At 39.0% G+C, this 13,307-nt stretch overlaps 1 protein-coding gene across 3 annotated transcripts in view; it reads right to left on the bottom strand.

Annotated features, from left to right (window-relative positions):
- The window catches only part of CAP2 (cyclase associated actin cytoskeleton regulatory protein 2), a 67,491-nt gene that overhangs the window by 1,536 nt on the left and 52,648 nt on the right, over window positions 1–13,307 (bottom strand). For all 3 annotated transcript variants that reach the window (XM_030445277.1, XM_030445276.1, XM_030445275.1), the window contains 5 exons: window positions 6,638–6,830; window positions 5,593–5,768; window positions 4,390–4,513; window positions 4,083–4,165; window positions 1,199–1,339 (listed from right to left, as the gene is read on the bottom strand). In XM_030445277.1, the coding sequence (XP_030301137.1) occupies window positions 1,199–1,339; window positions 4,083–4,165; window positions 4,390–4,513; window positions 5,593–5,768; window positions 6,638–6,830 (717 nt within the window). The remainder of the gene's footprint in view (window positions 1–1,198; window positions 1,340–4,082; window positions 4,166–4,389; window positions 4,514–5,592; window positions 5,769–6,637; window positions 6,831–13,307) is intronic.

Genomic DNA, 13,307 nt, shown 5'->3' with positions numbered 1-13,307 from the left:
GGTTGGAAGAGAGTAGGAAGGATTTAGATGTGGAGATTTAGCAAGGAGACTAATTTTAAGAACAAAAGCAATATTAGAATAATAAATTCTTTTTACAAAAACACTATTATTTTAAGTGTGATACACTTCAAAAGATGCAGCATTCCTTGTGGGGTATACAAAACAAAGCAGAACATCAAAGAAAGTCTCCTTCCATTTCATATATTCAGTGAAAGGATGGGAGATGTTGGGCCTTTGTTTCTAGTAAGCAAAAAAAGATGTGAAGGGAAGGGCCTTTTTTTTGTTCAGACCTCAAATGGGTGTTTTGATAACCCCTAATTTCAGATGATGTGTTGAGCTGAGGTGAGACTGATCTTTTTTTCTTTTTACTCATCTGCTGAACATCTTTCCCTTTTTAGTAAATCAGAAGCTGGGCATCCAGCAGTGACTTTTGGAAAGGTGAAGCATGATAATCCTCTTGTTACATTTTCTTTTGTAAAGCCTAAACCCCTCTACCATACAAAATTCCAGCCTAAAAGACTTATGAGAAATTTAAGAACTGTCTATGACCATTCAGTGCAATTTCAATAGTGCTCTGTTGAGGAAACTAGGAAGCTATTAAGATTATGCTTAGTCTGCACGACCCCTTGCTAGTGTGTGAAGAGCATAACTTTACTAGAAATGGTGGTGGCCATAGTATGAATATCTTACTAGAATAGAAAATGAGCTGGGAAAAGGTGCATGTTTAAGTGGCTTTTAAGGACATACGTTGAAAACACAGATGCTGCCCATGTATCAACAGCTTTAGAAAAAAATTATATTATGCTGTATTATTTCATTTGTAGTAGCATTATATTTATCTCAGTTTTAGCATCATCATCTTCAGACTTGATTGCTCTTGTGTGAGCGGAGTTTCTTTAGAGATTATGTTTATATATCAAAAAAGAAAGCTGAATGGATAGGAGATTAAGCTATTATCTATCAAAATGGAAAGAAATAACCACATGTCTGGTCTTTGAAATTACTTGTACTCCAGAAAATAGAGTTCTTCCTGCACTGATGGCTGAGATACAGGTACAAAGAAATGAAATGGGTTTGGATCATTTTTTTGTGATGCAATCTATGTGGTACATTAGTTTCTTTCCTAGCAGTTTAAATGCTATTAGCTACCAAGACTAGTGGGGAAGACAGAAGAAAGCTTTAAAAATATCTCACTCACATAATCACCCTCTTGAGGGATGAGGATGTTCATCTCAGATGATTTGGCACTCACGATCTCACAATCTAAAGATTCCTCACTGAGGTAGATGTGGCAGCCTTCTGTTTTGTTAATAGAAATGGTTGGCACTTTACCCATCACCTGCAAAATAAAATCTGTTTAATATCAACTCTTAAAATGCACACAAAGATACTGTTAATAAAATCCTCATTGCCTGCCAGGTCTAATTTTGGCCACAATACCTTATCCGTGCATCATCTGCCTGCATGATGCTTATATTTGATTTGTTAGGCACTGTGAAAATTCTTGGTGGTGTTAAAAGACCCATACAAAATAGCAAACTTATAGAGCAAGCTTTTAATATAGAGCCTGATGAAAGGGATTCCCTGATTCTTTCTAATTCCAGTGACACTTTTGTGCTGATATTTAGGTGATGTTCACTTTGTTCATCAGTGGTTAAGAAATCAGACATTTCAACTCCAACCCAGTAAAGGCAAATGGAAGATCCCAATGTACAATACTACTCAACAAGAGTTATAGAACATATTCTGAAGACTTCAGTGCTCTTCCATGTTTTACATCTTGCAATAGGAAAGAGAAACTACAGTCAGGCAAGCTACTCAGTCAGGCAAGCACTCAGTGCCATGGTCTAGCAACCGCAATGGTGGTTCAAGGGTTGGACTCGATGATCTCTGAGGTCCCTTCCAACCCAGCCAATTCTATGATTCTATGATACAGTTCTAAAACAGTAATGAGATATATTTAATTAAATCTCTAAAGGTATTTCTGATGTCACTTTAAAAAGCAAGCACGACATTTACTTAGGGAGAAAGGGAAATCTTTTCTTATTTGCAGTTCTAGAGAGCAAAAGATTTCTTCATGGCTGCCTGTCTGACTTGCTGGTTGTCAGTAAAAATTCCTAATCCTGCTCCCCTCTCTAGCAGGGACAGCAATATACTATGGACAAAGCATCAAAAGGAAAAGAAATAGTAACAGCATGTGAAAAATACCTATTTGTTAATGAAAGAGTGCCTCCTATCACACAAGTTAAAAATACATTTTCACCTTCTGTTCTTTAAATGTGATGGCAAACAAAGAAAAAGTTTGTGCACTCTTACATCCCACTCTGATCCTGAAGCCTCATCTATGTAGTGATTAACACCTCTTAAAATTGTATTTCTTTTTTTTTTAATGGGATCTCATTCAATAGAGAACAAAAGGAGCACGTGTTTAATAAAATTTGCAAACATCTAGCAAGAAAAAAAACCCAAACCACTGGAAGGAAAGAGAGCCAAGCAATATGGCACTGAAGTAACTATTTATAGCAAAACCTGTAGGATTAATTACTGACATTTGTTCCATTAACATATCATGTATTTGAAAATTATAAGCTCAGGTCTTAAAATCGTGAGAAAACTGCAGTGCTCTGCACTTGGCATACTCTGCAGAAGCTGCCTGTTTTCAAGCAGCATCTTGTGTATAGCCAGACTCTACCTTCTTAAGTGGAACTACTTTCAGCTTTGTGTCAAAAAGCATTGTACACTATTCATAGAAACTGCTTAATCAAAAGAATTTTGATACTTACAAAAGATATTTCCCCTTTATTTCAGTACTAACAAGCTGTGGATTTACTGCACATTACGGTGAATTACAGCTTATTTTTTTCATCTTTAATGAATAGCTCCAGAAGTAATGATGTAAATCATCTTGTTATTTAAAAACCCAGTCACATAAATGTCTGGGATCTTTTTCCTTAACTAACTAGCTCTACCACAAGAAGACATCTAGAGATCATGAAGAAAACTGCTCTTTACAGCTCAGAAGATGGTGCACAGCTGGTAGCAATGTCAGTCACTTGCATAAGGTTCAAAATATAAAAATCAATCTTGCTGTTATCCCCTCTGGTGGCTGTGACCAGTATTTCTGAAGCACAGAGCAGAACTGCCTACATTTAATGTCATACAGCAGGCAAAGCCCTTCAAGGAAATGAGCTCACCTTGCTTAAAGATTTGGTACAATTTAATTTCCATTTCCTTTCTTTTTAGCTTAAAATAGTATATCATAAAGTACTTTCTTGAGACTAGGTCATCTAAATTGGACACAACCAACTGCTACAGCATGTACAGGTAGACCTCTTTAGAATGAGATGAGTCAAATGCTGTAAATGTCAAGCAGACTGTCTTTATTTTGAACAGGGTAAGTATGCCAACAGAGATGGCAACATACAGATTTAAAATACATGTGTTTTCTTCTCACAAGAAGAACAAGGAAGGTGATTTCTGATGAAGCTCTGCTTACAATTTATCTAAGAAAACTTTTGTAGGCAAGTGATCACATCACTTACTCATGCCATGTGCCACATTGCTGGCAGGGGAGATTTTTGACACCCCTACACCTACTTTCACTTTATGTCATTTAGTTGTCCTTTGACAGTCTGTTTGAACATTGCCATTGACAAAAAAAAAAAAAAAAAAGAAGTAGCTGTCCTCTGGGTTTAGAAATCAATTAGCTAACTGCCAGAAATTTTTCCACAAGCACTGCTGAGGTTTCAAGAGCTGTTAATCATGAAAGCAAGAAAATTAGGGCCAAAAGCAAGTCCTTAGAGTGTATAGATCTTTCAGCTTCACTGAAACCAGAAGGGACTGGACCAGGTCAGGTTTGTTCAGTGATGCTCTGTAGTTTTAATGGGCATTTTCTAAATACATCAGCAGATTTTAGTGAATACAGAGATCCACTTGGATGCAACAATCACACTTTTTTCCTTTTTTTTGTGCTTCTGGAAGTTTTTTAAATCTCTTGTAGCTACACCTTGGGATTTTTTATTTTATTTTTGTTGTCCTGCTTCTCTTCTATCTCTATCTTTGCTTCTCAAATAGATGTTTACCTGAATCTGAATATCCCTGGAATTGATCACTTCCACGATTCCCACAACGTTGTCAAACACAAGGCCAAACTTTTTACAGTTGTCTAAAATAAAAGCAATAATAAACACGAAAGGTAAGATATAAGCAAATAAATGCACACCTGCTACATTAACGATGAACATTCCCAGTCTTCCACTGCACAGCTAAGCAGCTTTACTCACATGATCAGTCCATTAATGTGAATGGAATGATTCAGATCTGTTATTGATCACATAAGTCAGTTTTTTCAAAACTGGCATTTAAAGAACAGCTGAGCTATTCACTCACCAATAGTAATTGAATTGATTTTTCCTTTAATTTGAAGTGTAGATTTGTTACACTTAAAAATGTAGGCTACTTGCTTGAGTTCAGTGTTGTTAATGACCAGATCATTCTTATCCTCTTGATATTCCTGTTTCAAAAGAAAGCTTATTTAATCAGTTGTTTTTAACTAGCTAACAGTCAAGAGTTTGGTACAACTTATCCTCAAGTCATTACATCTTCAGATACAACAGACCAATATCCTTCCTGTAGCTTAAAAATCTAACCTGCTTTCACCTAATTCACCCCTAGGTGACATGTTTGTTTTAGAGCTGCAGAACTGAAGAACTTGGCATAGCCCCTGACAAAACCCATTAATTTTGTAGCAGAAACATTATGCTCACAATAATTTAAAACTGCAGTTACAAAACTGTCTTATGGCTCCCATCCAGTTCAGACTGGCACCTTGAACAACAGAGCAAGTTTTTGTTAACCCCAGATGCCACAGAATGGTCTATACAGTGCACTATGAACAGGTGCAGGCATTACCATGTACAGTAAGGACTAACAGGTGAAGAAACTTCCTTTCATTATGAAGCACAAAAAGATATTTACACTCTAGGAATGTCAAAGAAAGTCTAGGGATCCACAAGGAAATTCCAGGCACAGGCAAATTGTGACTGCACCTTGTGCAAACTCAGCTTCATAGTAATGACTGAGTATATAAACTTCTGCATTACTAAATTGCATATTGCTTCCTCCCTCTTTTAACCAATGCATTCATGTATATTTTCACTCATACTATCTGGTATTTGCCTACATAAATTAACTCCCAAACTTCAAGCAAATGCATCTTTTCCATCTGTAGACTGAGCAAAAGGAAAGCACTTCTCTACTTTTAAGCATGGGAGACATGCTTGCATGGAATGGGTGATGAAAAATAAATGTGTAATTCCATTGGTTAACAAAGCTGGAGAAAGTGTTCTGTGTTAACACTGTTATATCTCAATTGCACAAACAGTCTGCAAGGAGGGATTTTAACTGGAGTTCTCAATTTTCAGATTTTGCAAGGAATTTATACGTTGCTTCTGACATTCCTCTTCATATGAATACATGATTTTAATATATCATTACTATGTATTTCTCAGAGATAAATGAATTAACTTGAGATGCAAGAAAATAGTAATAGCTGTAGCAAAATGGTAGCAAGGCAGAGCAAGTGAAACTCACCACTCTCCACTTCTTTCCCTCTAGCTCCAAGACAGGGGCATGGCTCTGCTGTGGGGAGTTCTTGGGAGAGGTGGGACTTGGAGTATGGCTTTTTGTTGGAGAACGAACAGGGGGACCTTGGTTGCGTAGACTTGGGTTCTTGTGAGTCTTCTGGTCATCAGAGACATGCCGAAGCCCTTAAAAAAAAAAAAAAAGGAAAGAAAAAAGTAAAAGAAAAGGATGTTTATGAAAGAGAGACTGTTTTCCACTACTAAGGGTGTTCATATTTAAGCAGGAAAGTTTCATTTTTTATGGTGTTAAAATATTCTGCGAATCTACATTTTTCATTTCCTCAAGGTCTGCCTGGGCAACCACCTACAGTGTAACTGCCTACATATTTTTAGAAATTCATATATAATCTTTTACTGTGAATGGGCTCAACAAATGCCACAAAGTCTTCTGGTCCCCTTCCATCTGTAGCAAGCTCTGAGAGCTTGTTACATAATATTTTTCCATACATAAAAATGTGATTCTTTTTTCTAATTTATGACAATATTTGACCTATCCTTGCAGTGTTAAGGGCAGATGTATCAATCATTTGTATTTAAACTCACAGGCATCCACTTTAATTACAGCTGTCCAGTATTTATACAAAAAGATTTAATGTTGTACTCCACACTGACCTATGATCCATACCTTTTCACCCAATAGTTTGTCACAGGTTGGTAGCCTGAATGTAAATCAGAAAGGGGGATAAATGTTTATTGCAATTGCAACTTTAAAAAGTTCACCACCTACTGGGGACTGAAGATGCCCAGCTTGGCTGCCTTAAAGTTAAATGGAAATCTCTAAGTAGATGGTGTGGATTTCAGGTATGCTGAATATATTGTTGCTTCTAAAGGAGGCTTTGGTATGGAATCTCCTCTATCAGAGGCACTGTAAGCTTCAGAAAGATCTAAGCTGATTAAACATGGAATAAAAATGTAGTGGAATTTAGGTTAATACATATATCAGCTCTTGACATAGTCTGACTCATGGACCAAAATTTGATTATTTTCCCCCTGACCTTTGGTAATTGCCTCTCCCTGGTTAAGCTGTGCAAACAGTGCTGAGCGAGATGCAGTTCCTTCATCCTTTATGGACTCTGTATCAAAGATGGGGGGAGGTCCAGGTGGTGGTGGTGGTGGTGGCGGTGGTGGGGAGAGGCATGACCCACTTGTAAGAACAGATCGCATAGACATGGGTGATGCGACAGGACCCTGTTTGAGATAGATGGAAATTATTTAACATACAGTGTTTCAAGGAACATAGCATTTTGATAACTCTTTATTTATTGACATCCTTGAATACTGACAGTTTGAGTGAGTCCAGGTAACCACAGGCTCAGGAAGAATTACTGGTACCATAATCAAACGTAGAACTGTGAACCTTTCCTTGCATCAAAGCAGGCAATGCTGGAAACAATCACAGAATTATTGAGGCTGGAAAAGACCTCTGAGATCATCAAGTCCAGCTTATGACCTAATACCACCACAGTGGCCATACCATGGCACTGAGTGCCATATTCAGCCCTTCCTTAGACACCTCCAGGGATGCTGACTCCACCACTTCCCTGGGCAGTCCATTTCAATCCATGATCACCCTCTCCATGAGGAAGTGCTTCCTGATATCCAACCTAAACCTCCCCTGGTGCAGCTTCAGGCTGCCCTCTCCTGCCTGGGAGAAGAGCCCGACCCCCCCCTGACTGCAGCCTCCCTTCAGGCAGCTGTGGAGAGTGAGAAGGTCCCCCCTGTGTCTCCTCTCCTCCAGGCCAAACAACCCCAGCTCCCTCAGCCACTCCTTGTAAGACTCTCCCCTCAGTCCCCTCACAGCCTCGGTGCTCTCCTCTGGACCCGCTCCAGCACCTCAAGCTCCTTCTTGAAGTGGAGGGCCCAGAACTGGACTCAGTACTTGAGGTGAGGCCTCATCAGTGCTGAGCAGACAGAGAGAGAATTCCACCCCTAGTCCTGCTGGCCACATTATTCCTGATACAAACCAGGATGCCATCAGCCTTCCAGGCCACCTGGGCACACTGCTGGCTCATGTTCAATCGATAGTGGACCAGTGTTGGGAGAGTTTTTGGAAGAAAACAGGCATGTGAGCAATCCTGACTATTTAGCTTTAGCCAGAGTGAGCTAAGGGTCTTGAGACCCAGCTGCAAGGTTACTGAAAGATCAGCTATGGGCAAAAGATAAGGGAGCTGGCAGCAGAAAGGAAGAATAACAGGATGGGAAAGCATCACATAGACAGCACATGAACAGTTGCATTTAACCAGTTAGTGCACTGCAGCATATGAAGAATGTGCTGTACCAATCAGCAATATGCTTTTATTATGTTATCAGCCTGTGTATAAAAGGGCTACAGCTACTCTCAATAACGGGCTATACTTTGATTATATTAATCTGCGTGTTGTTCACTGCACTCTTCCCGACAGACCAGTATTCCCAGGTCCCTCTCTGCTGGGATGCTCTCCAGCCTCTCTTCCCCCAGTCTGTAGACTGACAAGTCTGAGATTCTGCACTGCTACCTTACTGCACCTAAGATATTTCTATTAAATATTTCATATTGATCATTATCAATCAACTTGTCAAGACTGATGCTAAGAATCTTAAATGGTAGATTCCATAAGTTATTCCAGTGTTTAACAGAAAAGGGGAAATGTCTCCCTTTTTTTCAGATACCAAATTCAGTTAGCCATATACTGGTGTGCATTCAGAGACACATAGAAAATGTTTTGATCTAATGCAAATAACTGGGAGGACTGTCAGATACACATGCTACTCTTCAGAATGTTCAAGTAATCTGCAAAGATTCAAGTTACATCAGAATGTAAAACTATGGTGATTCAGCTCTCTCTTCTTTATGAAATTCAATGTTTGAATTTTTAGTTCAAACTCTCAAATTCTTTTCTCTTTTTCTTCAATTACAGGTCATCACAACACAAATTGTAACTGAGTAGGACCTTGGTAAAGTAAGTAATCCAATCTTTCTCTCAATACGCATAACAAAAAGTGCATGTTTTGTTCTCAGTTAATACTTACATAGAATATCATCAGACAGAAAGAACCAATAATGATCTGATTAAAATTTTATCCTAATAATAGATGTTATAATCTGAGAAACTGAAAACAAGTTCTTCTATCTTGCCACTGAGTGTCACTCTGATCCCAACTCTCTGCAGCAAAGCAGGCTATTTTAAAAGAGACATTATGAAAAATGAGATTGGTTCTGATTATTTTAGCTAGCTATACAGACATTGTGCATTGCACCAATACTTATTAAGTGGGCTGATATAATGGGAAAATGACAGGGACTTACAGAGTTACAGCTCCTTTAATAGACTACCTTTCTTAAGAGCTACAAGTTGTTAAAAATGCATCCCTGGTAATCAATACTGACAACAGAAACTGCTTAGCTGGATTCAGAGGATATTTTAAACAAATTAGGTTGCCAACTCTTTTTGCTGAACTGAAACAGCAAGGTATCTGTCTGGTTCATGGGTCTCGCCAGTGAAAAATGTAGCTATTTTTTAAAAAGTAAACTTATTCTAGCTTGTAATCTCAAACTGATGAGAGCAGGACTGAGGAGCTTATGCTCTTTTTCTTGCTCCTCAGTCATACTTTTTTCAAAATAAGAAGCTTGCTGCATTTGAGTAACTGCATTCAAAACTTTTAGTCATTATGACCTTAATTAGAATAAGGAGGAATGGTAACATTAGTTAACCTCTTAATGTACACCCCACCTATTGGCACACGCAACTTCAACATATAGGGGCTGTTGCATTTAAAGGAGCAATTTATGGAATATATTAGTGATAAATACATAGCACAATTATATGCCACATTGGTGATATTAAAATTGCATTACACAAAAACGACTGGTTGAATGCTCAGTATTTAGGTGGCTAATGAAACTGTAGGGGTACAATTTGACTGCTTCTGAAAGGATCCAAGATCTATTAAGGGAGTGAGCTCTTTTCTATACTATTAAATCTTTTTGATCAAATGTAAACAAAGGAAAAGAATCCCCTTTTGGAACTGATTATCATTCATTGTCAAGGTGTACATGTCTGTCTACATACCTGGTAGTTACAGGTTATTTTTTTAGGCTGGGAACAACTTCTTCACTGGACTCTCAATTTACATTGCCTGTCTTCCTGCCTCTGCTCATGCCAGTAATGTTACCTGCAGCAGAGTCAGCACAACTGTGAATTATTATAATTTAAAAAACGACTGTAAGGGGATCAGCTGTTGCTGACTGAGGTGCAACAGAGATCTTTCCTGTCTGTTGCCTGCAACCATCACAACTGAATCTACTGTGTCCTGGTTATCCAGAATTATGAGCACTGCATTTTAAAAGTATTCAGATACCCAGAGATGGCACTGACCATTCACAGTGCAGTGTGAACAGGCAGTTATGAATAATGTATGCTTTATAGCAGGAGATTAATAGTAGTAGTGCTTTAATAACTTGTAATCTGAGGTTAAAAACCAGTTTCTCAAATTCCAGATTGGCACATTTCTAAAATATGCCTTATTGCTTCCACCTGCATAAATACAGTGCTGTGCATGTTCATTTGTAATTAATACTAATGAAATTCTGCAAAGGCTGCAAAGATGCATCAGAGTGAAAAAGATGTAGAAGTTATCTGGGTATTCTGCCTCCAACACACAGTGTTGGGTCACTCTGCCAAGTCTCTTTGCCTGAGGTGTCAAAGGGATGGCATTCACAGGTCACGCAGAAGCATCTTTCCCTTCTAGAGCTGTACTGATGAAAGACAAGTTTAGTCAAAAATCTCAATCCTTGACCTGAGGAGTGAAGACATGATAGTCCTTTGACTGGCTTTCAAGGGTAGGAAAAAAATTTATGCCTAGCACTCATGCTGCCCATCTGCCTTTTCTTCTGTTTACAAGACTGGTCCGTCCAAAAAGTCAGTGGTTATCTCCACAAAGTTCAACAGATTATGAGTTAGACCTAATTAGGAACACAGGAACCCTCAAAAGGTCCTGGAGGACACCTGGGTCTTATTCACCCCTCTCACTTTTTCTCTAAATTTTGTGCAGTCGCAGAAATAAGAGATGACCAGACCTCTGTTGTTAACTTCTCACCTACACGAGAAATTCTCATCTAGTTTGTGACATGAGTTAGAGCTACATAAGCTAACAAAGCATCATGATATTTTCAACTATATCTGACCATCTGTGGCCATTCTGAAAAATGCAAACAATTACAATTGTAAGTTAGGACATACAAAAATTAAAGGACAAGTCAAAGGAAAAATGGTCACTAAAGTACAGGGAGAGATTAACTGCTCCACTGCAGATGATGGGCAGACACATTCCAGTAGGATAATCCCCCACTGAAATAGAAGAGCATATAAAAGACAAGTTTCATTACTGTGAAGGCGTACAGAGACTTGGAGTAAAGAGGGATTCAGTCTCACTCTGCTTCTTGTCTTCTTTGCCATTTTAATTTACCTTACTGAATTCAAACAAACATTCATGCATGGTGAAATTCTTTGTAGGAAGAGTGGCTGAGGGAAGCTCTAACAAGGAAACAGAAAGTGCAAAAGCAAACTGTAAATGTAGGAAAGACTCTGCACTTCTTGCATTCTCTGCATGCCAGAAACATGGGACCTGTGCTGCACTCAAACGTTCTGATGCAAAGGACAGATTTGAAGCCAGCCTAGAGAAGTGGTTCCAGGAACTTTCTGTTTTGAATACTTTTGACTTGTATTAATACATAGGCCTCCCAGTTTCCAGCCTAAATCACTGGCAACTGGTTTGCTTTCCTTAGTCACCCTTCCAAGCCAACTCAGACCCTGAGGCTCTAGAATATTTCTGAATCAGACTCTTAAACTGTTCTGGTGTCTGGCCATGCTTGCTATAGTCCTATCCAATTCCAACTACAGTACTCTTCACATTCATTTCTGTTCTGTACAGGGTGGTGTCTGTGAGAGCTGCTGGGAATTAATATCATGTTATATGCCTGCAAAAGTTCATCTACCCTATAGCAGCAGGTGCTTACCAGCATTGCTGTTTGCAAACAACTCTTCAGATTAACTTCAAGCAGATGTTAACAGTGTATCTTTACACAAAGAGTATTAAGAGCCATTTTGACTAGCAAAGGCAGTTATTTGCAAGCTGCCTTGCTGCCTCTTATTTCAGCTGTCTGCCTTAGTAACAGCTGCTGTCCTCAGTGCTGTGATGTCTATAGATGTAACACCAAATAGTCCTGGTAGCTGACTGCTGCTATTAACATGTTGGTGTGGTCATTTTTCCATCATTTGCAAGTAAGTCCCAGTAGAAATTACCAGGGGAATAGATGGCTTCAGTCTTACTTTGTGAAATAGGCCATTAACTTTTAACCTGCCACCTTTGTATCATAGTGAACTTGATGTATTTTAAAACTTTTTCCTGGAGCTTTCTGAAATGGGGAGAAAATGTAATTCTCTGGGTAAGGTCCTGTTGATAACAGGAGATGTGGACCCTGCAGCCATTTAATATCAGCTCTAGGACATGGAACATTCCAGGAATTGTCTTCAATCCCTCACTAAACCATGCTCTGAATGAGGTGATAGGAAGAGGTCAGGGTTTGCTCCTTGCTGGATAGCCCAAAGCCATCTGTGGAGAGGCCCAAGGGGCTCTCATTGACTGGGGTTCAGCAGCTTCCTTTACTGACAGTGCCTGAAGCTGCTCATGGATCTGGGTCTGATAAATGTATATTATCACTCGGCAAGGGTTTGCAGGATTGCAGTACAGCCTCCAAGTATGTTGTGCTTCTACCTTTATCTTCTAGGAGTGGCAGAAGGGTGAGGTAGTCTTCTCCTTGCTGCCTGTCTAGCTGGCTCACTGGAACAAAGAAATGACTGTTTATGTTGAGGTAGCTGCCTGCTTAAAATTAATCTATGTTGAATATCATTTAATTTCCTTGAAAATACAGTAGAGATGATTAAAGGCTTTTGCTTCTGAGAAGCTGGGCCTTGCTACAGCACATTTCTCTTAAAGACTTCTGGAGCACAGGGCTATAGTTGGTTTTGTTTGAAAAACAAAATGCTGTTCATACCCAACACACATGTTCTGGATGCCACGCTGTCAGTAATTTTAGTGGCCATATGCAGCTTGACATGAGTTTAGGTTAAACCCAGCTAACTCAACAACTGTAAGAACTTCTTTTTATGTCTTATCACAGATGTCACTATTTCCTGAGCTATTCTTGCTGAACAATTCCCTGGGTAAGCCTTCCATGTCACTGTTACTATATTTGTAGTTCAGTAGCAGCAAAGAGCCTCTAGTCAGAGGCTTGGATCTCTAGGGGTATTAGGGGCTTATATGCCAGACCCTGTCCAAACATGCTTGATGTTCCTCTGTGTTTATCTAGCTTCAGGTTGATCCAGTGCACCTGGAAACTGAGGGGAACAAAGTTCTTATGGTGCCTGCCTGCTGTGGAGCATTTAAATGGATGTAAACTCCTTGTAGCTGTAGTGGTCACTTTCACTCAGGACAAACATATTATAAACACATATATAATGCATATAAATAAACTATATATGGCTGTGTACAATATATAGTACCTATTAGTTGTTAATATTAAAGGAGTTGAGTATCTATTTGCAGCTGAGGGAACAGGTGGCTTAGATAGAGGCACAAAAACCCTTTCTCAGTTTATTGAAAAGCCTTCTTTTCATGGTAGCAGAT

Source organism: Calypte anna, chromosome 2 (assembly GCF_003957555.1).
Source record: "Calypte anna isolate BGI_N300 chromosome 2, bCalAnn1_v1.p, whole genome shotgun sequence".
NCBI classification, from domain to species: domain Eukaryota; kingdom Metazoa; phylum Chordata; class Aves; order Apodiformes; family Trochilidae; genus Calypte; species Calypte anna.
The sequence above is the reverse complement of the archived record's forward strand: the minus strand, read 5'-3'. Positions and strand labels throughout refer to the sequence as shown.